At 47.2% G+C, this 22,768-nt stretch overlaps 2 protein-coding genes across 4 annotated transcripts in view; both read left to right on the top strand.

Annotated features, from left to right (window-relative positions):
* Window positions 1-8,613, top strand: part of LOC123755943 (ATP-dependent RNA helicase DDX24) — a 38,492-nt gene extending 29,879 nt beyond the window's left edge. For all 3 annotated transcript variants that reach the window (XM_069300225.1, XM_069300224.1, XM_069300226.1), the window contains exons 10-11: window positions 5,302-5,588; window positions 8,086-8,613. In XM_069300225.1, coding sequence (XP_069156326.1) covers window positions 5,302-5,588; window positions 8,086-8,488 — 690 coding nt within the window. In that variant the 3' untranslated portion in view covers window positions 8,489-8,613. The remainder of the gene's footprint in view (window positions 1-5,301; window positions 5,589-8,085) is intronic.
* The window catches only part of LOC138349978 (potassium voltage-gated channel protein Shab-like), a 588,390-nt gene that overhangs the window by 57,309 nt on the left and 508,313 nt on the right, over window positions 1-22,768 (top strand). The gene's annotated exons all lie outside the window — the stretch shown is intronic.

The raw sequence follows: 22,768 nt of genomic DNA, 5'->3' as shown, positions 1-22,768 counted from the left end.
TAATGTGGTCCTCAGGTGACAGTTTTCTATCTAGAACCACCCCTTGATCCCTTTCTTTGTCAGAATTCTTTAAAGATTTCTCACATAATTTATAGGTTGTGTGGGGTCTATGTTCTCCAATTCCACATTCCATAACTTGGCATTTATTCACATTAAATTCCATTTGCCAAGTGTTGTTCCATATACTTATTTTGTCCAGGTCTTCTTGAAGGGCATGACAATGATCTAGGTTTCTTATCTTCCCTATTATCTTAGCATCATCAGCAAACATGTTCATGTAATTCTGTATTCCCACTGGTAGATCGTTTATGTAGACAGTGAACATTACCGGTGCAAGAACTGAACTCTGTGGTACTCCACTCGTGACATTCCTCCAATCCGATACCTTGCCTCTGATTACGGCCCTCATTTTTCTGTCGGTTAGGAAATTTTTCATCCATGTTAGTAGCTTACCTGTCACTCCTCCAATATGTTCCAGTTTCCAGAACAACCTCTTATGGGGAACTCTGTCGAAAGCCTTTTTTAGGTCCAGATAGATGCAGTCAACCCAACCATCTCTTTCCTGTAAAATCTCTGTGGCGCGATCATAAAAACTGAGTACGTTCGTTACACAGGATCTTCCAGATCGAAAACCATACTGTCTGTCTGATATTATATAGTTTTCCTCCAGGTGTTCTACCCATTTAGTTTTAATTATTTTTTCCAATATTTTGACTATTACACTTGTCAATGATACAGGTCTATAATTAAGGGGGTCTTCCCTGCTTCCACTTTTGTAGATTGGAACTACGTTAGCCTTTTTCCACACATCAGCTACAACTCCTGTACACAGGGATGCCTGAAAAATCAGTTGAAGTGGAATGCTGAGCTCAGGTGCACATTCTCTCAGAACCCATGGTGAAACTCCATCTGGGCCAACTGCTTTGTTCTTATTTAGCTCCTTGAGCATTTTTTCCTCTTCGTCTCTAGACACCTCTATGTGCTTTATGTTATTCTCTGGAATTCTTATTGTGTCTGGTTCCCTGAAGATTTCATTTTGTACAAACACACTTTAGAACTTTTCGTTTAATAAATTATATAATTTATTAAATAAATTTTAATTTAATTTAAATAAATTTAATAAAATAATTAACAAGGTGTGTAATACACCTTGTGTGTGTATTTATATATATATTTTTTTTTTTCGGAAGGGACTCTGTTCCCTTCGCTGTTGACGGGGTGCTGGGGGAGCAGCTTGCTCTGTTGACTCTCGCTTGGTCCCGCTTGGTGGGCATTTTTGGTTGTCTTCCGGCCTCTGGTGGCGGCGGACGGCTTCTTCCCCTTTGGGGGTTTCGGGGATGGCGGGGTGGGCTTCTTCCCCTGCGCTTCGTCATGTCATCTTAGTGGGTGCGTTGGACATGGTCGATCCGCCCCATCCTTCTGGGGTTCCCGTCTGCTCTATGCATACACGGGCCTGGCGGATCTGCGGTTCTTCTGGACTTGTTTAGTCTGCGCCCTGGATTCTATGCCCTCATCGGAGGACTGTTGTCTCCTGTCCGGCTTCTGTTGGGGCCGGGTGCCTGGATGGTGGCCCTGGATCTCCAGGTCACTTCTTGGCACGGTCCTCTCCAGGTTTCCGGGACTGGCACATTTGGTGGTGGGGCATCAGGCTTGCCGCTTTTGTTGCCTTCCCTAGTTTGTAATTGGCACTTGGTGTATTTATGCATCTTTACTGGATCTTGGTGCCCTGTCTGGGTGTGCTTGGGATTCGATGTCTGGCCTACCTCGACGACTGGCTGGTGTGGGCTCCCAGTCGGTCCGCTTGTCTGCTCGCCAGGGGTGTGAGTCTTTCCAGATCGCCGGGTTCGGTTTCTTGGTGATCTGGAAGCCGTTCCATCTGTTTCCGTCCCGAGTCCTGGCTGCGTCTTGTTTAGGGCTCCTGGGCCGCTCCTTGTCTTTCCCTCCAGAAATGTTGCTGTGGCTGTGGTCCCGCCTTCGGCTGTTCATGAGGGGGTCCCGGGTTGCTCGGCAGTTGCTCGAGCGGTTGTGCGGGAGTCTGAACTTCGACATGCTGGTCTGCCCGCAGGATCGGGTTTGGCTTCGGCGAATGTTTGGTTCCCTTGGAGACTTCCCTTCCGCCTCTCTTGCAATCGTTGGGTTTGTCCTCCAGGGATCTTGTGTTGGTGCTGTGTCACCAGCTTCCTCTTTGGGGTTTTTGGGGTTCTGTGCCTTGGCACCTCCCTGAGCCTTTGCTCGATGTGTTCACGGACGGGTCATCTCTCGGCTGGGGCTTTGTGACCAGTGCTCACCAGGTCAGCCGGGGATGGTGGGGTCTGTCCGTCCGTTGGGCTCACAGCACGGTTCGGGAGTTCGTGGCTGTCTGGTTTGTGCTTCGGGAGTTCGTGGCTGTCTGGTTTGTGCTTCGAAGGGTTCAGGTCACTCGGTGCTCTACCATCCAGCTCCATTCGGACTGTTCTCTGGCGGTTCTTTGCCGGAACCACGGGGTTTCTCTTAGGTGTTTGACCTTTGGGGTTGATCCCTTCGAGTGGCTCATTTGCTGGATTCTCGGGGTTTGGCTAACCGTGAGGTTCATGTCCGGGGTGTGTCCTACATCCTGGCGGACAGCCTGTCTCTGTTCATTCCTCTGTTAACAAATTGGTCAGTCGTTGCCGACTCGTTTAGTTGGTTCTGCCAGACGTATGGACTCCTGGCCATGGATGTCTTCGTGTCGGTGTGGTCTAGGCGTCGTCCATTCTATGTGGTGCCCTTACCCGCCTGCAAGGCGTTCACAGTGGATGCCTTTCGGTAGGACAGGTCGAGGTGGGGGTACCTGTTCCTCTTCTCCCGGTCCAGCTGTTGCTTCAGGTTCTGGCTCGGTTGGAGTCCATTCCTAAGGAGAGTAGTCCTCATGGTCCTTTGGTGGCCGGCCCAGCTTTATTTTCAGACGCTGCTTGATAGGTGTCTGAACCCGGGGCGTTTTCTCGTGGCTCTGCATCTTTCAGCAGGTCGGACCAGTCCTGTACGTGACTGGTTCGGCCTTCTCCTCGGCTCTTCGTGTCTGGTATTTTGACGCGGGTATCACCATCTCTATGATGATCAGGTGACTTTGTTGGTGGTGTCCCACCTGCGAGCCTCGTCTCGGCGACAGTATGACGTTCCTGGTGTTTCTATGCACCTTTTTCTTGCTCTTCATAGGTTGTCTTCTCTTTTGCATCGGGTTGTCTTGTTCTTTCTTGGGTTTTCAGGCCTACAGTTATATGATATTTCTTACTGTCGCCTCATTTTGTGCGACACTGGCTGAGCCACTCCGGCTTGTGTTCGGGGTGGACGTCACATCTGCCCTGTTATGTACGCTTTCTCGTGTTTTGTTTTACCTCCGGCCTGCTCATGTGTTGCCTGAGCTGTCCTGGTCCTTGATTAGGGTGCCCTCTTATCTTCTTCTCAGTTTGTGGTAGCCCCTTCTGTTCAAGCTTGTTTTTCATAGGCCATATTTTGTTGGCATGGGCCTCTGCGGGTCAGGTCGCGGAGCTTCCGGCTCTTCCGGTGCAGGGGTTTCTGCTCTTTGGTACTGGTGGTAGGTTTGTACATTTGCAGCCTTTCTCAGTCCTTCTGGCGACGGTCGAGACGACTGCTTTTCAGAGGGGTCCTTGGGTTATTGATGCTTGATTGGTTCGGCTGGGGGTGCGTCCTGTGTTGTCCAGTTGCGCCTCTTTGCCGTTACCAGCGTACCGTGTCTGGGGATGCACTTTGGGTGGATCCGGTTCCCCTCGTTCTCTGTTTCAGGGCTCGGGTCTCCCAGGTCGTCCGCAGAGTTTTTAAGTCTTCCAGCCTGCGGTCTATCCTTGAGCCCGTGCTGTTCGGATGCTTGCAACTTTCGCTGCTGTGTTGGTGACGTCTAGGGCTCATTTTGGGCGCAAGGAATTGAGGGTCGCACAGGTTCCTGGCTGCCCATTCTTTATACGTGTGTCTGCTCCTGTGGGTTCTTGTTGCCTTGGGTCGCAGGTTGCAGCCTGTTGTCTCGGCTTCACGTTGCGGAGTTTGTGGCAGCCGCCTCCCGGGTCAACTGGGAGGCGGACGCTCCAAGGAGCCGTAGGGGCTCCCCACAGAAAACCAGCATTAAATGTAATGAAACGCCATTATCTGGGTGAGCCCCGGAGGCTCCCTGGCAACCCTCCCTCCCACAGGTCGGCGGTTTTTCGCGTTGGTTGAAGCTTAGCTTCCGAACTGATGCTAGGCAGGCGGCGTGGTGAGGTCCAGGGCTTCCCCTCCCCCTCTTGGGGCAGGGAGGGCTGCGTGGACGATTGGAGCGGCAGTAAAGTGTGATGTTTGCTTGTTTCCTTGTGATTGTAGGGAGTTTCTACCACTGTTCGGTTTTCTGTTTTAGTTTTTTACCATGTGGGGTTTGTTTTGTTATGCCTACCTTTCTGGGTGCCTATCCCCAGTCGATGGCAGATAAGGAAAACCCCAGCCACAAGGGGGTTTTCCAGGACCATTGCTCCCTGAAACCTCTGAAGGGGCCAGGTTCTGGCGCTGGTCCCAGGTAGGTCTGAACTCCTTTGCTAATGTCCCGGTCTAATATAACATACATTAGCCCGACAAGCTCCAGAGAGCTTCCGGGGCTCACCCAGAAAATGGCGTTTCATTATATTCAACGCTGTTTCTTTTTTCAAAGGTGACCTTTAACTCAAATTCTTAAGGATTTTCTGTTAAGAATTTGATTTGTGTGTATGCAGTGTATTTTGTGAATTTTAATCCCTCTGTTTTTTTTACTTCACAGGATACTGTTTATTTTTATTTATGAACTAAAATACTGTTCAGAATAGAATATTTATGATGTTTATGAAGTGACAAAAATATAAATTGTATTCATATTGTTGTAACAGTATTAAGTATTATTAACATGACTTGATGGGGCCTGACAGCTGAGTGGACAGCGCTTCGGATTCGTAGTCCTTAGGTTCTGAGTTCGATCCCCGGCGAAGGCCGAAACAAATGGCCAAAGTTTCTTTCACCCTGATGCCCCTGTTATCTAGCAGTAAATAGGTACCTGGGAGTTAGATAGCTCCTACGGGCTGCTTCCTGGGGGTGTGTAACAAAAAAGAGGTCTAGTTAAGGACCGGGCCATGGGGACGCTGAGCCCCAAAATCATCTCAAGATGGAATTAGGTACTTTTTAGGTGCTTTTAGGAGGGTCGGGATGGCCCAAAATGACATAATTTTACTTTTCTTCTTTTCCATATGTGTGTGTGGGGTTATTAATTTTCATGAACATTATTTTGACTTGTTTTCTGCAATACTAAATATTGTTTATTTCATATGGCAGACATACATCCATCGTAGTGGTCGTACTGCTCGAGCCTGCCAGGAGGGGCTAAGCATTCTTCTGATTGAGATGGCAGAAATAAAAAAGTATCGTCAACTTTGTAATACACTTAATCGAGCAACGGATTTGCCTCCATTCCCTATTGATGCAAGTGTTATGAGCCAGGTAAAGAAGAGGATTAACTTGGCTCGCATGGTAGAAAAAATGGAACACACAATTCGTAAAACTAATGCTGAGAAGGACTGGTTCAGAAGAGCTGCAGAGGAGGCTGAATTACTGATCGAATCGTGAGTATAATTATTTATTTTACCGTTTACAGATAATTTGTTTTAAATATACCGGTACAGGGCACTGTTCTTTGACTCATGTGCAGTATGTTACAAACATAACCAGACAAAATGAATATAGTATGTGAGCACCTGTGCAAAGTATGTTGAAGTGCACAAAATGCATTTTTGTGACTATTTCAGTCAGGACCACAGCAATCATCAGACAATTAAGAGTTTCTGTATAACTTTTACAACATCTAAGAGTAGCATTTCTTAAGAAATCTGGGCTGACTATCTGTCCTTGTTGAACTAATTTTTGGTGACCCAGGCCTTAATTTCAACATACATTGTACACCACATTACTGTGTGCACTCTTCTCTCTAGTATAAAGCTTCATAAACAAGTGATGCCATACCCTTTGATGAACCGAGTCATGAGACGTAAAGCATGTTTTCACATACTGTAGAATGCAACTCCTCAGGTTGATTGATTAAATCAACCCAATCCATTAAAACCAGAGTGCTGTTGCAAATTGCCTTGACTTTTTTCAGTGACAATTACAATCACTACTATTATTTGTCCACAGTTATTATGTGTTTATTAATTTTTTATGATGTAATGCATTTTTAGCTATCTGTTCTTTATAGTACATGTAGTTTCATGAAGGGTTTCTCCTGTTGACTGCATGAGTGGTAATGTGGGAGACATAAAAGTTTATGATTTCACAAGGCGTAAATGTTATTGCCAGTTGATGCGAGGGTGATAATGAAACTAGAAGTGTTTTGAGAGTTTGACTTAACATGTTGGATGTTGTGTTGATGGAATCAGCTGATAATTGCTGTTCTTTGTAGCTAGCGTTATGTTTTCTATTTATGATTGTCCTGGTTGTTTTGAGTTGCATGAATAGGTCAGATGTGGCTCAATTATTTTGGTTGCTGGAGATATTTTGTCAATGCTCTGACTACTTGGTATTTAATATGTAGTGGGAGGTTTCGACTCCCTAATATGTGCTCGATATTAAAAGGCAATTTGAGGGTGATAAGTACTCGTTTGAAATGAATTCTGGAATTATGCTATCTGAAGTAATGAAGGAGGTAATGTTCAGTTGTCTCTGGAACATGTCGGTCACTTAGTGGTTCATAGCATCTCACTTTGTGTATCCATGGATTTCAGTAAACCTGTGAGCTTTGTAGGTTGCTTGCTGTGGTTAAATTCTCTACGTCCACTATGATTAAATTCTTTTGTTTACTTGATCTTGTACTTGTGATATTAAATATCTTTGGAATTTCATTGTATATGATACTTTGTGTTCTTTTATTATAAAAAACACTCCTATTCATGGCTGTCCATTGTCTTCAAAAAGAAAATGCTTAAAATTTTCAGAATATGAGAATTTGTCCTACCTAGGTTGGGCATGTGTTGGGATAGAGGCTGTGTGGGACCCTTGGCTGGGAGGGGTTGTGTTTATTCCTTGGGGGATAAACTTGGCAGTGCACAGCCTCCAGTCTGTTTGCCTTACTGTAATGTTTGCTGTCCATGAAAGCACCTTCTTTATCTTCCTTGGAGGGTAAAAGATTGTCATCTGTATGCCTGCCATGTATTGGCGCTTGGTTTGGTTCCTTAGAAGCATCGTGGAGTTTGGTTGGAATGACACTACAAGTGCCTCCACCCTCCGCTATCATGTTAAAACACACATTCTTAGCTATGCCAGTTAGTCACTTCCTAGGTCAAGTACTATTGTCGTCTAGATAGGATCATAGAGTTAGGAAAGCCAATATTCTGCATTGACCTAAGGAGGACCCTTTCAAACTTTTCTTGCCAGCACTTAAGGTACTAGGGAGTATACTGGATTTTATTCAATCCATCTTGGAATGCAGATAGTAAAGTACTTATCATAAAACCCAAAAGCTAACACATAGTTCAGTATGTTGCATTCTGGCAAACTACCAAAAATTTTCTTCAGTCTGCCATCAGATAACAATGCTTGCAACAATGCTGCCGTCCCATCCTAACTCTTATTTCGTTCTGACTGGCATTGTGGCTCTGTATCGTCCAAGACAAAGCCGATTTCTTCAGTTAAACTGAAATGGTTATTAGGGCATATATCCATATTAGGATATTATTAGGGCTTTATCCATATATGCTGTGGACTTGTACTATCTTTGTAAACATTTCTCATGTTTGTTTAGGCATGCTTATCATGTCTCAATGTAATTTTCCAACTGGTTACCACTTATCTACTCTGGTAGTTGTCTGCTATTCAGCAGTGGGGATTTACTCTTGAATTTTTGTTCAGCCCCACTCAGAACAAAGAAAATTATGGTGCTGAAACAAGTGCCACAGCTCAGGGCTGTCTTAAAAGATAGAATCTTTCACACTTTGGCATTGATTGTATTGTATTTCACTTATTTTTTACATTTTGACTAAATCTCCTCCTTTTTATCATTTTAAAGAAATTGACAGTATTGACATTAAAGTCCTTTAGTAGATATTGTTTTCTTGTTACCCATTGCAGAGATGACTGTGACGAAGATGATGAACGGGAAAATAGCATGAAAGCTGCTCAAGAAAAACGTGATCTTCAAAATAAGCGTGAATCACTAATGAGAATGCTTTCAATGCCTTTTATTCCATTGGATTTTTCGGGCAAGTACCCAACACACACAGGTTCTCTTATCGTACCACATAGAGTAAGTATTGAGACCAATGACAAGCTTGAAGAAAATAGCAACTTGAATTCAGCTTTGTCCGTCATGAAGAAAGAATCCAAAGAATTTTTAAAGCTTGTGAAGAGTGTCAAATTTAAGCCTAAATTACAGAAATTAAATAAGAAAAAATTTAAAGGCTTTGAAAAGAGAAAATTGAAACTTCAAAAAGAAAGGGAAAAGTATTTAAAAGAAAGTACAGAAGACGATTGAGTAAGTGAAATATTATTCAGATGTTTACTCAAATTTTGATTAGGTTTTTTTTTTGTTAATTTTTTTCTGTAACAAGAGTGTTGTGATGAAAAATATTTTGAAGGTAAATAAAAATATGCATTGTATATATACAGCAAGAATTTTATTTCAAATTTGAATCCTCGCAATTTTTTGTTGTATTGGTTTTGTGTTTTTAATGATAAAGTTGCGAGTTTACTGAAATGTACAAATAAACTGACTATATATATGGGTATCAATACGCTACATGGCACCCACATTTAAAAGCTTGAGGCCAAATGGGGTAAAGTGATTAACACACACTATCATAATATTTGTGCTGAAAAGTAGCCCTGTAACCCTTTAACCCTTAAGCTGCTAAGGGGTCCTAAGGAGATTTACATCCCTGTGTGCAAGAAAAAAAATAATAAAAAATTATTTCATCTTCTAAAAATATTAATTTGTGTTTCCTGAGCACGGGGGAAAAAAAAATTGTAGGTGACATATTTTGGGCGCAATAGACCGAGGAAGTCTGGCAAAAAGTGAGCATTGATAGAATGGTCGTCAGAACCGGTCAGCGTCACCTGCGCTGAAAGGTGGGAGTTGCCACAAAGATATTATCACTTAATTATTTCAATGTCTGATTGATTTTTTCTTAGTTTTTTTTTGCAGTAATATTATTCAGTAGTGTGTATTGTGATATATTTATATAATAAAAGTGGTGAATAATCGCTATACTCAAAAGTATGGTGCGCATATTAGTGATTCAATTATTATGTTCATAAAACAATAAACAAATAGTTTTACTGTTATTACACTCTATACACACACGTTATATATAAGTATCTGCATGTTTTGTTCACCATAACGTACCACTAAGTTGGTATTGAGAGTCGAAAAGCAATGAGGAGTGACCGCCACACACCAGGCAGCCACTCGTTGCCACTCCCTCAACAACGCCTCACTCGCCCACTTTCTCCTCCCACCGTCCTGTTTTATATTTTATTCACAATATACAGACGTTATATATAAGTATGTATATGTTTTGTTCACCACAACTGTACAGCTAAGCTGATATCAGGGAAGGGTTTTTGACACTTTCAAAACAAAAAAGAATTTTTCCAAAGATTTTATTTCCTGCGCACTGGGGGGATGGGGTGTCATATTTGGAGGCCGCACAGTTAAGGGGTTAATAAATACCCAAAAATATAAACACTCGCACTGTATATAAAATTGACCAATACTCGACCTGCGCCTGCCCAGGCCATAGAAAACAAAGAAAGGCTCGTGTGTGTGTGTAGAATGTTGAATAAATGAATTAAAGAAATGAAGTGAAAGTTTTAACTAAGGAAAGTATGATGTATGAAGTTAATGCAAGTTAAAACTGAAAGGAGGTGAGAATGAAGAATGATATGGAGTAATAGAAGAAAATTGAACAAAGTTGATAAAAATTAAGGAAAGATTATGCCATTATGAATGAAGAGTGGTATGGGGTAATGAATAACTTTTTATCAGGGCTTAAGGTGCTTGTGTGTGAAATTCAAGCCTGGTGTCCCCACAAGAGGCTCCTGTGTCCTGCTCTTCGCACTTCGGTTTCTCTCTGGTAAGTGGTCTTTGTTTTTATTTTCACTTGGTCCATCTGGGCATTGTTTTTAATAAGCTGAGGAAAGCTACTAATATGTGCAGATAAAGTAATAAAGCATTGTGTTAAATAAAATTTTCTTGGTTTTACTTTGGTAGTTCCCTGTACCTGCCCTGGTGTGTGTGTTAGCCATGGTTAAAGTGCACTGTGGTGCAAGGTTGTCCAGAAAGTTGGTTGGCAATTAGCAGTTTTGAAACAATTTCTGATCCCAGTGAACTTCTTTGCTGCAAGAAGAGTGCAAGTGAAGATGGTGCTTACACTACACTACACTACACATTAAGGCGTAGTCTTGGCGTGCCTGATTAAGGTGCGTCTGGGATCCTCTCGGACATATGTTCAAATCCTCGTCCTGGCCCTTGTGGATTTGTTCGAAGATGGTGCTTGTTCTCGGCATGCTGAAGATTTTGCTGGCAGCTGGGTGTTGTCACAGTGACTTTAATATATGTCAGTGGTGTATACCGAGGGGGAGGGGAAGCTACCTTGCTGCAACTCAGATAGGAGCATTTCATTACAATCAAAGTTTTTATTTTTGATATCGTTTGCATTATGTCCTTTAGTTCTCGTATTGGCATCCTGAGTGATGTTTAGCACCTTATGAATATACCGTGACACAAACAGTGCTACATAGTCTTCCTGGCTTGGTGCCTTCTTTTGATATTTGCTTATTTACTTCTATGATACATTAATATAAAGTAAATTATAATAATATAAAAGTTATGCCAGTGTTTCATTAATTTTTGTGCACTCTTGAGTGCTAATTACCAATGATAGTATTGTCGTATCTGCATTTTAATTGCCCCTCCTGATACTTGATACAGTGTCATCTATTTCTGGGGACACCCTGAAGCTACTCTGATAGTGTGTCGTACTACTAGGTCCCATCAGTGCCTCTGGCCTCGGGCCGGGCTTGGGGAGTAGAAGAACTCCCAGAACCCCATCAAGCAGGTCGCAGAGTTCTATGGCCTACCGGGAACCAGAGCCAGAATCTGCCCCCCCCCCCCCATCACAAGAGGATCAGGGAGCAGTGGTATTATATAAAGTTATTCATGTATGCCACTACTGAGGAAGGGACACAGAAAGTCAGCAAAACAAAACAAACCACTGCTGGCTTTAAACGAGCCCACAGCGTCAAGAAAAGGCTATAGAACTTTCCCAACAATGTAACAAACGATTTGAATTTCAGGAAACTAGCAAACTAGCACCAGCTCATTAGCTCCATCTTCCTTCCCCCCCCCCCCCCCCCTCTCATTCGATGGGGGGGGGGGGAGTGGGGAGGTAGGCAGCCAGGAGTCAGCCAGCTGCTCCACCCTCACTTCTCCTCTTGTCTAGTTGCGTGTCAGGTACCCTCTCTCTCACTCTGACCCCAGTGCACTTTCTCTTGGTATTTTGCTTTATTGGCTGTTCTTACACCTTTGTGTTGCATGGGCCAGGAGTTTAGAGTGCTTGGAGTTGTGTGTGCTTAGGGTTTATTTTTTTGTGTGCTCCCTAGTGCTGCCCTTGCGCTGCCAGGGTCATCTTCCCTGGAGTGTTTGGGCAACATTCATTTAGAGGTCCTCCTCGCTTGTGGTGGCCCTTACCTTGGGGTAAGTTTTTCCAGCTGCCTTAGCTAGGCTGGGTTAATTTACATAGCACTTTTAAGAGTACTGGTGTAGCATCCCAGTGCCCGAGTGTTCTGTTTGGACTGTAACCTTTAGGCCCTGGTAATTCTTTGTGGGTTAGGGTGCCTCGAGTGCTCCCTTTCCCACCCTCACTTCTTGACAGATGAGGGTTGTTCTTGTCTGTGCACAAGGTGACATTCATTCCGCCTGCCTCCGCCATGCTGCATCAATGTGACTTTCGACTCTGTGGGGTGTGTTCCCATCATGTTACTCTCCCTCTTAGCCCTTCTGGTGATGCTTGGGTTTATCAGGCAGTGACTGTTCTTCATCTTTGGTCTTTCTGCAGTCTAGTGCCCATTTGGATGCCTCAGAGCTCTCCTGCTTAGTGGTTGGGACCTGGGTTTAGGGGTGTTGGTCTCCTCGACCTTGGCTCCATCTTCACCTTTTCCCTCCCCTCAGGCATGGTTTACCCTTCCTCTGCTCTCCCTTTTCCTGCTTCTGGCCCCATTGCATTTAAAGGCTTCAGAGTTTGGGGCAAGGTTTATCTCAGGTTGTAGGTTAGTCAGCTCTGGGGGTTGCCCCTTCCAATTTGAGTTCAGAGGCAGTTGAGCCTTTTGGGCTTGCAGAGGCTTCTGGGTCTTTCCAGCTGGTCCCTTCTTCGAGGTCTCTCCCTTGGACTACATATGTCTATCCCGGGCGGTGGGCATGGATGACAGCTCAGCTGGGGCTCTTTGGGGGGGTTTCCAGGGCTTTGGGGGAAGTCAATGTGAGGCTCATAGATCCCTTTTTGATCCTTTGTGGTTCCTCGCATCTGCAGCTGGGGAAAGGGTTCCTTTTCCCCGCCACCCTGTGAGAGTTGGTTTTGTGTGCTGTTCCCACCAGTGTTAATTTCCAGGTGCCTTTGGGCCCCTGGAGGTGTCCTTTTGAAGCTTCTCTCCTCTCGGATTTCCTTACAGGGCTCACGAGGCTTTATTTCTGTACCTCCTGTGTGACCTGGTTTTGCTTTGCCATTGGGCTCAGCCTCTTTTTGAGTTTGGGCCCTTTTCCCCATCCTGGGTGTGTTGTGAGGTTTCTGGGTCATCCTGACTAGAATATATTCCATTACCTGTATTTTGCTCACTCGGCTTGTACGGCTGCTTCTCAGGTCTCACGTTGGCCCTTTTGCGGTTTGCCTCTTGATGGGGTGGCCCCCCCTCGGTTTGCCGATGCCTGATCCCATGATCAGCCCATTGGGCTGAGCCCAATGGCAAAGCCCATTGGGCTTTGGGCCGAAAAGCCCATTGGGCTTTTTGGGTCATTGTCTTTCAAATTGCGGTAGGGTTGGTTGGTTGGTCCCTCCTCTTGGAGGTTTGGGCTGTTCCGATGGGATTCCTATCTTCATCTCTGTCTGGTTGTCTTGGGTTGTGTGGCTCTGTGTGTAGTCGTCATGTCTGCATCTTTACGGTAGGTGTGCTGTCTATTTTCTCAGTCCTGATTTGGGACTTGTTGGAGCTCTAGTTCCAACGAGAACCTCTCGTCAAGGTTTGTCTGGTCTTCCAGACGAACTCCTTACCCCCATTTCCAGATAACCATCCTGTCCTGGGTTCTCACTCTCAAGGCAGGCATGTGGATGTTTCTCTGAACTTCTGGATTGCCTCTTGGCTAGTCTATATATGCCCAAGGTTCAGGGTTTGGCTCTTGCTTTTCGCGGGACTGTAAGTTTACCACTTTTGGGTTCTCCCATTTGGCCGAAATCTGGTTCCACCATTCTTATGCACTGAGTTGAGGTTGTGGTGGCCCATTTTCCTTGTGAGGTACTGTATTCAGGTTTTAGCCTTCTTTGATGACTTCCTGGTGGAATGCCTTTCGACAGGATTGGTCGAGGTGGAGGTTTATTTACCTCTTCCACCCCTTTTTCTATCCCTTCATTTTTCTTCAGTCTGTTTTGAGTTTTGTTGCCCCTTTCTTTCTTTCTTGTTTCTTGATTGGCATCTTATGCCTAATATTGTTGTCATTTATCATTTGGTGCTGGCAGAGCCACTGTTGCTTGCGTTTGGCGTCGATACTGCTTTAACACTGTTCCCAAGTTGTTTCGGGAGTCTTCTGGAGTCCCTTTCCCCTGGTGGCTCCCTGAAGATATCTTGCTGAGACTGCTCCATGCAATTGGGTCCCATGAGATGCTGAAGTTCTGTTTGGCCTACTGGGGACCAGAGCCAAAACCTGCCCTCCATCATTGGGGCAGAGAGAGCAAATGACAATTTGTGTGGTGGCAAATTGTCATTTGCCACCACACTAGGAAAGCATCCCGAAAGTCAGTGAAGCTTTAAAGACAACTGGAGGCATAACAAAGACCAAAGCCTCAAATACGCCAAACAACTCTGCAAACAATTCACACAGTACAAGAGAAACATTTAAAATTAGCACAAAACTCATTGTATTTAATGTCACCACCAGGTGGTGTGCTACATAGCCTTCCCGGCTTGGTTCCCTCTTTGATAATTACTTACCACCAGGTGGCCCGGCCGCCACACACAGCCATCTTCCTTATCTGTTCTTTTGCTGATGCAAAACATGCAAACAGAAGGTACTGGCCACTTCTGTTCTGGGTTATTGAGAGAAGGCAAGCCCCACTGCTTCAAGCTAAGTGCCAGCCATCCTTGGACTTGTTCCTGCAGGAGCCATTTACAGTATTTTGTACTTTGTTCTATATTTTAGTTTTTTTTTCACGTGTATATTTTTTATCTGGCTTGTGTGGGCTTGAATTCACTGTGCCCTGGGTCCCTTTCCAGCTTGTCCACTAACACTGCCCCAGCACTGACAAAGGTATCTTCTCTGGTGTGTTTGGGAATTTGCATTTGAGAGGCAAGGTCACTTGGGTGGAAAGCCTTTCCTTGGGCTATTCACAAGTCTTTGACTACTCTGTTTGGACCCATGGCTGGGGGTGCTCTCTTGGTTGAGCTTGGGCATGCTGGGCTCATGTTCGTGACACACTGCTGCCAGTTATAGTTGAGTTGTTGTGGCTGTGTTTATCGTGTCTCTAGCAAGCGCACTTAGTGCCTGGGTTGCCTTGCTTGGCTAGCTGCCTTCAAGCCTTGGTAATTCCCATGTGTGTCTTTGGCATGGTTGTATCAGTCCATCATGTCTGCACTTGTCATGTACAAGTTTGAAGGGTGCTCGGTAACATCCGGTAACAAGTTTGTTACCGGATGATCATTCTGCTGGTTGTTGGATCAGTGACACCTTCGACCCTGAGTCCTGTGAGGTTTGTTCTCTCTGAGTCTCGGCTTTGATTGATTTAGCTTCCAATGTAAGAGCTTTTCAGGCAGCTGTCACTTGGAAAGCAAGGTTTGCTTGGGCGTAGGCGCTTACAGCATTGTAATCAGTTGGATATCCCGGAGTTTGGCCCCGTGGTGCTTAGGGACCTAGAATTGTGGGTGGTGATGAGCTCCATTATGACTTAAGTCAGCACCCCATCTTCCTTCAGCTGTGGGTGTGATTCACTCAACTTTTGGGCTAACCCCCCCCCACCCCCCACCCCATCAGTTTGGATTTCAAAGTGTTTGAGGGTTTTAAAGTTGGAACAGAGTTTAGCTCTGGGGGTGGCCCCATTAACGCCAACAGTGAAGGCAGTTGAACGTTCGGGGCTCACTGGGGTTTTAGGGTAATTATCTTTACAACTGCCTCCCTACTCTAAGCCATTTCCTCTGAAGGACACCTTTCTGTCCCAAGGCCTTGGACAGGGACTAGGACTCTATCCCAGAGTCTTGATGGTAGGTTTAGGAGGAAGCCCAAGGAGAACCCATGGGTGTCATTTAACCCTTCTTGAACCTTGGTTCCCTCTTTGAAAGGTATTTTGTTTCAATGGAATACATTTTAATTTCCTCTTTGTATGAATATGATCATTTGGCTGCTCCCCCTTGGGTTCAGTTTTTGAGTCCTGTTCGGTGTCTCAGTCATCGTATTTCTGGAGGTTTTCAGCTTTCCTTGTTTCATATTCTGTGCACAGATTTGTTTTGGTACCTCCTGTGGAATTTGGACCTCTTTTTCATTGATAGATCCAGACTCTTCAGTTCTTTGCCTGAACTGAAAGGTAAGGGGCTCGCTTTGGTCCATTGCCCTGTGGAGCTAGACACCTTGAGTAGCCAGCTTCTAGTTTTTCGGGGTTTGGTTCTCCATTCAGTTCATGTGCAAGGTGTGTCCAACATTCTTGTGGATGGGTTATCTTGCTTCCGTCCCATTTCTATGTAGTGGACCGTCGATGATGTGTCCTTTTATTGGATCTGTGAAATGTTAGGTTGCCCCAAGGTGGACCTCTTCATGTCTGCATGGAGCCGGTGCCTTCCCTCCTATGTGGCACTTTTCCCAAATCGGGAGGTTCTTGCAGTGGATGCCTTTTGACTGGACTAGTCGAGGTGAAGGTGCATTTACCTTTTTGCTCTGGTTCAGTTGTTGCTCCAGGTTGTGTCCGTTCTGGAGTTGTATTCAAGGAGGGTGATCTGTCTGGTTTCTCATTGGCCAGCCCAGCCTTAGTTTCCAGTGCTTCTAGCCCACTGTCTGAATCAGGTGTTTTCCTGCAGCTGTGTCTTTCAGCAAATCAGAGTGATGATGTACTTTGCTGGTTTGGCCTTCTCCTTTCTTAGCCGGCTCTCAGGTTGGGAAGCTTCATGCTCGTCTCCAACAGTAAAGGTTCTGCTCTTTTGTCCCTGGTGGGCAGTTTGTTCATTTGTATCCTACTGGTCTGGTGAAGAGCAAGTTGGCAAGCTTCCAGAGGGGGTCCTTTAGTTAATGATACTTGGTTGGTTCAGCCAGGGGTGGATCATTTATTGTGTTTGGTGGCAGCTCTCTCTGCTACCCGCATGCCACTGATTCCTTGGTAGTCACTTTATGGGTCAGTTCCGTTTTCTTGGCTCTCTGTTCCATGACATGCATTTCACGATTGTCTGCAGTGTTGTTAAGTCCAGCCAGCCTGTGTGGTCTACCCCTGGCCCATGATGTTCATAAATACAGTCTGTGGCTTTTGCTGCAGTTTTCTCCAACATACCTTAGGCCGATATTTGGGCTAGGGGTTTTGGCGATCTAGCAAGGTCATGGTGGATCAGAATTTGGTCAACGTCCCAGCCCCTCATCATTCTTGTGTTGCTTTTGGCTGTGTTTTATTTTCTGCTGTCTTTCTTCCTCTCTGGTAAGTCCCTGTTTTTCATCTCCATTGTTAGTTAGCTTCAGGGAGCCACCAGAGGGGTCCCACTTAAAAACCAGCATTGAATGTGATGAAACATCTTTTTAGTAGAGTCCCAGTGGCTCCCTAACATTCCCACTCCCTACCAATTGTGTCGGTTTGTTGGTGTTGCTTGGTTGGTTTGGTCAGGGTGCATCATGTGCTGTGCCCAGTGGTGGCTCTTCATCGTTAACTTCATGCCATCGATTTTGCCTCAGTTGATCGGCCCAAAGGGTTGATCCTGTTACCCTGGCTTCCTGCTCAATGGCTCATCTCTCACGCTGTTCTCAGTCTCATTAAGTATAGCCAGCCTGCAGTTTACCCTCACACCCATGATGTTAAGAAGTATGCTACTTTCTCAGTAGTGTTCATGAATATTCTGGGCTCAAATTTGGGTGCGGGGGTTTTGGATTTTGGTATCGCGCCGACCGGTTCGATACCGGTCGGCTCCCAGAGTTCTGGCAGCCTGGTATCTTATCAATGTGCCTGGGTCCTGGTGCCCTTGCATGATTTTGAGACATTTTTTTTACCAATTGTGTCATTTTCCTCTTGGTTCCTGCAGTGCTCCCTCCCTGGTAGGTGCCCATTTCTTTTCCTTCTCTGTGTGTAGTTAGCTTCAGGAAAATACAAGGCGCTTGTAGCTAGAAAACTAGCGTTGAATGTAATGAAATGGCAATTTCTGGGTGAGCCACGCTGTCACTTCCTCCCTCCCTCCCTCCCTCCCTCTAGGTCCTCAGGAGGTTGGTTACATCTACAATAGAACTGAAGATGGTGATGCTAGTTGACAGTGAGCTGCCTACCTCCTCCCTTCACCAAAACGAGCGGGGAAGGTATGGCGAATTAGCTTACATTAGTTTCAGGGGTGATTTCGATTATTTTTCTGTGGGGGAAGTCCCAGAGACTCCCTGGAGCTATTGGACTGATATTAGCTAATATTAGTACAGGGCTTCAGTCATATGAAGTTGTCATGGCTAGTGGGGACCACTAACCACACCACTAACCCAAGCACCCCACTAACCACACCACTAACCCAAGCACCCCACTAACCACACCACTAACCCAAGCACCCCACTAACCTGAGGTGCTTGTGCCCATGGTTCCCTCAGAGAGGCAAAGGAAGCAATGTCCTATGAAATTCACATGCATGAAAGTATTCATGTCTGCCATCGACCAGGGTTGAGCGGGGTTGGTTTTCTACCAGGAGAGGTCTGTTTTGGAGTGTCAACATTCCTGGGTGTTCAACCCCGGTCGATGGCAGACATGAATACTTTCATACATGAGAGTTTCATAGGCCATTGCTCCCTGCTCCTCTCTGAGTGGACCATGTTCTGGCTAGGGGTCCCCAGTAGGCATGACAACTCCCAGTACTAAAATTAGTACCGGGCTTCTGACTGAAGCCTGTTACTAATATCAGTCCAATAGCTCCAGGGATCCTGTGGGGCTCTACCCAGAAAATGGCGTTTCATTACATTCAACACTGGTTTTACATTGTTGGAAGAGTTCTTTCTGCAGTTCTCGAGGCTGTGGTTTCTGATGAATCCTGCAGTGATTGGTTTTGTCTTGCTGTCTTTGTAGTTGCCTACCCCCAGTGGTAGCATAGCATAAATGCCACTGCTCCTTGCGCCTCTGGGAGGGAGCAAAGTTCTGGCTATGGTCCCTGGTATGCCTATAGAACTCTGTGGCTGATTCAACCTAGGAGATGATACACTGTTAGTGATTGTAGCTTCAGGGAGCGACTGAGGCTTACCCAGACATGGGCATTTTATTACATTCAAAGCTGTTTTTCTGTGGGGAGACCCTACGGCTCCCTGGAGCTTATCGGACTAATGTATGTTATATTAGACCGGGACATTAGCTATGGAGTTCAGACCTACCAGGGACCAGCACCAGAATCTGGCCCCTTCAGAGAAGTTTCAGGAAGCAATGGCCCTGGAAAATCGCCTTGTGGTTGGGGGTTTTCCTTATCTACCATCAACTGGGATTAGGCACCCAGAAAGGGAGACATAACAAAACAAAGCCAAAGCAAAACAAAACAAAGCTACTTCAGCCACGTTATTGTGACTCATCGCCTGCATAACAAAACAAACCCCACATGGTAAAAAACTAAAACAAAAAACCGAACAGAGGTAGAAACTCCCTACAATCCCAAGGAAACAAGCAATTATCACAATTTACTGCTGTGCCGATCGTCCGCGCAGCCCTCCCCTCCCTGAGAGGGGGAGGGGGGGCCCCGGACCTCACCGCACCGGCTGCCTTCAGTTCGTAAGCTAGTGTCAACCGGGACAGACGCTTTTCTGGCCTTAAAATCCTGGGCGGTGTTTTGCCTCGTGTGGCATTCTCTGCTGTCTTTGTGTGGTGTGTGTGGTGGCCAGGAGTACCTCATCAGTGCTGGGGCTGCATGTGCTTAGGGGCTTCCTTCCCTAAGTGCCCTGTGAGTACTGCCCCTGCGTGTCAGGGTTATCTCCCCTGGGGCGTTTGGGAACCGCTCCCGTAGGGGTTCTTGCTGCTCGGCATTTGCCTAGCCCTTGGGGCCAGCTGGGGGCATGGGACCCTTGTTTTGCCTTGGGTAGAGAGCGGTGTTGTGCTGGTTAGGGCGTCAAGGTGTTGCGCGTCCTGCAACCTAAGCGGTGACCGGTTCCTGTTGCCTCTGGGGACGGTGTACTTTTGTGGGGTTTTTGTTTTGTTTTTGCTTGCCTGGTGGGGGTTCTGCCTAGTGGGACTATAGTTCTTCTGATACTGTTTTGGTGGACCTCTGCTAGGTTCCTGTGCTTGTACACGTCACAGGGGTTTTCAGTGTTATCATCTACCCCTTGTTAGTTTGGGTGTTTAACCGGTTAGCAACACCTTGCCGGGATTCCCGTAGTTGTTACCCTACGGGCCCTGGAAACCCCTGTCGGGGCTCGGTGGACCTATGGATGCGTCTCCCGAGTTCCAGCCTGCCTTGTGTGGGTTTGAAGGTTGCTGTATGCTTTTGTCTCAGGGTGACAGGCACCTGTTTTGCCTCCGTCATGCGGCCTGTTGGGTCAACGACACCTTTGACCCGGAGTCTTGCGAATTGTGTTCTCTGCTTGTGCTCCAGTTTTACTCTAAGGATGTTCCTGTTAGGGTACAGGCAGCATCAGTGTTGCATGTTAGGTTTAGGTTACTGCAACGAGCTAGGTTGGTTTCCCACCCGGATGCCCCGAGGCTGCCCTGTTTTGGTTTTAGGGACCAGGACCTGGGGGGCGTTAGTCGCTTCGACTTTGGCTCCTTCCGCACCCCTGGTCCTTCCCCTGTGGTTCATCCTGCACCTTCCCCCCCTGTGTCCGTCTCCAAAACGTCTGAGGGTTTCGGATTGGGTTTAGTTGGTAATGAGGCTCGGGCAGCTTCGGGGGCTGCCCCATTCGGGTCGGGGATGGAGGCATTTAAGCTGGTTCCTCCTGCCGAGGCTTCTGGGTCCCTCCAGCAGACCCCCTTCTTGTCTGCCTTTCCCCCCTGGACTCTGCCTTTTCTTCAGGGGTAGAGGGTTTAGAGGACGGCTTTGCCCCCGGGTCCCGACGTGGGGGATCTTGGGGCTGGGGAGGAGTCGACCTGGGGGCCTTGAGCCTCCTTTGACCCCGCTTGGGTGCTTTTGCCTTCCTCGTGGGGTTTATTGTTGTAGAGTGAGGGGTTTTCTTACCCCCCCATCCCCGTATGAGTATGATTTGGATTCGACTCCTCCCCGGGTTCGGTTTCGGTCTCCTTTAGGTATCTCGGCTCCGTCTTTCCAGAGGTTTTCTACTTCCCGTATCTCCGCGAAGGAGGTTCGGGAGGCTCTTGCTGCATACCTCTTGCGAAACCCGGTTTATGTCTCTGTGATGGATCCGTCCTCGTTTGAGTTCGGTTCTTCTACCTGCTTTTGGGTGCGTTTGGAGGTTCCGGCGTCTTCCTGGAATGGCAGACTGCCCTTTCTTTTCGTTAGGGGCGTGGCATGGGGTTCTGTCAGACCTGCATGCTTGATTGGCGTGAAACTTCTACATTTATGCAGGTTTCCCTGGGGGGCGAGTTTGAGCACCTTAATGCATGCTTTCTCGGGATGTTGGCCTTTTCCAGCTTCATGTGCAGGTTCCTCCTCTTCTGGCTTCGTTTGTTGCGGAGGATTTGCCTGCCCGTGTGCATTTGGCTTCGGTCTTACGTTTCTTTTCCCTTCTCGAGCTATCTTCTGCCTGGCTTGAGGAGGATATGGAAGCGTTAAGTGAAGGGCCTAAGTCTGGGGCATCGGCTTCACTGTTGAAGCTCTTTGTGCCCATCCTGAAGGAAGCGGTGTCTCTGTTTTTTGCTTCTCGCCTCGGGTGCTGTCAGACTGTGCTCGCCCTCTCTTTGGAATCCGCTTGGGCCCTGGCTCTTAGGTTCTTGTCTCCATTTTATCCGTTGCTGTATGCAGAGGCTGCGGTCTCGCAGTTTCTGCAAGCGGCTTCGTCTAGTTGTCGTCCTATGTCGGACTTGTTGGTTCTCCGGGGCGGTCGTTCTCAGCAGTCTCGGAGGAGTCGTGCCAGGGTTCAGGGTTCCGCTAGTCGAGGTGGGCCGTTCATGCCAGTTTCTGAGCCAATGTTCTCTTCGGTGCCGGCGTCGCCTGGTCGGCGCGGTGTTCACCCTGTTCGACGTTTAGGTTCTCGTAAGGGACGTCTGCTCTTTTGCGGTTTGCCCCGTTGATGGGGCGATAGGGGGGAGGCTCGCTCTGTTTGCCCACACTTGGTCCCACAATTTGTGGGCCTTTTCGGTTATGTCATCCCGCCTGAGGTGGAGTTGGGTGGCCTGTTCTCCTTTGGGGGGTTTGGGGCTAACAGGGCAGGTTTCTTCTCCTGCGCTTCATCAAGTCATCTTGGAGTGGGTGCGCCTGGGCGTGGTCGAAACGACCCCGTCCCTCAGGTGGGTTTCCCGCCCGTTTCCAGTGCCGAAACGGGACTGTGCTGATCTGAGGTTCATTCTGGACTTGTCCCGTCTGAACCCCTGGATTCCTTGCCCCCCCTCCTGTCGGATGACTACTCTGTTTCAGGTTTTGCTTCTGTTGGAGCTGAGTGCCTGGATGGTGTCCCTGGACCTCAAGGGCGCTTATTGGCACATTCCTATTCATCCGGGGTTCAGGGACTGGTTAGGTTTCGTGTTGGGGCGTCACACTTACCGCTTTTGCTGCCTACCTTTTGGCCTGAATCTGGCACCTCGCGTTTTCACGCGTCTGACCCGGGTTGTGGTGACCCGTCTGCGTCTTCTAGGGATTTGGGTTTTGGCCTACCTCGATGACTGGCTGTTGTGGGCTCCCAGTCAGTCAGCTTGTCTGCTCGCCAGGGATATGGTTCTTTCCCAGCTCGCCAGGTTCGGGTTCCTGGTAAATTGGAGGAAGTCCCATCTGGTTCCGTCCCAGGTTTGGACCTGGCTGGGTCTTGATTTTGATTCTCGGACCACTTCCTTGTCTCTCCCTCCAGAGGCATTGCTTCGGCTGCGGTCCCGCCGTTGGCTGTTTCTGAGGGGTCCTGGGTCACTTGGCGGTATCTTGAGCGTTTTTGCGGGAGTCTGAACTTCGCCGTGCTAGTCTACCTGCCTGGTCATGTTTGGCATCAGTGTCTGTTTTGGTTCCTTCGGGGACGCCCCTTCCGCCTCTCTCGTGATCGTTGGGTTCGTCCTCCGGGGGCCTTGTGTCGGTTGCTGCGTCACCGGCTTCCTCTTCCGAGTTTTCGGGGTTCGGTGCCTTGGTGCCTTCCCGAGCCTTTGCTCGATGTGTTCACGGACACGTCGTCTCTCGGCTGGGGCTTTGTGATCAGTGTTCACCAGGCCGGCCAGGGACGATGGGATCCGTCCTTCCGTCAGGCTCACAGCACGATTCGGGAGTTTGC

This window comes from Procambarus clarkii, chromosome 43 (genome assembly GCF_040958095.1).
Source record: "Procambarus clarkii isolate CNS0578487 chromosome 43, FALCON_Pclarkii_2.0, whole genome shotgun sequence".
NCBI classification, from domain to species: domain Eukaryota; kingdom Metazoa; phylum Arthropoda; class Malacostraca; order Decapoda; family Cambaridae; genus Procambarus; species Procambarus clarkii.
Note: the sequence above shows the minus strand (reverse complement) of the source record. Positions and strands in the feature narration are given on the sequence as shown.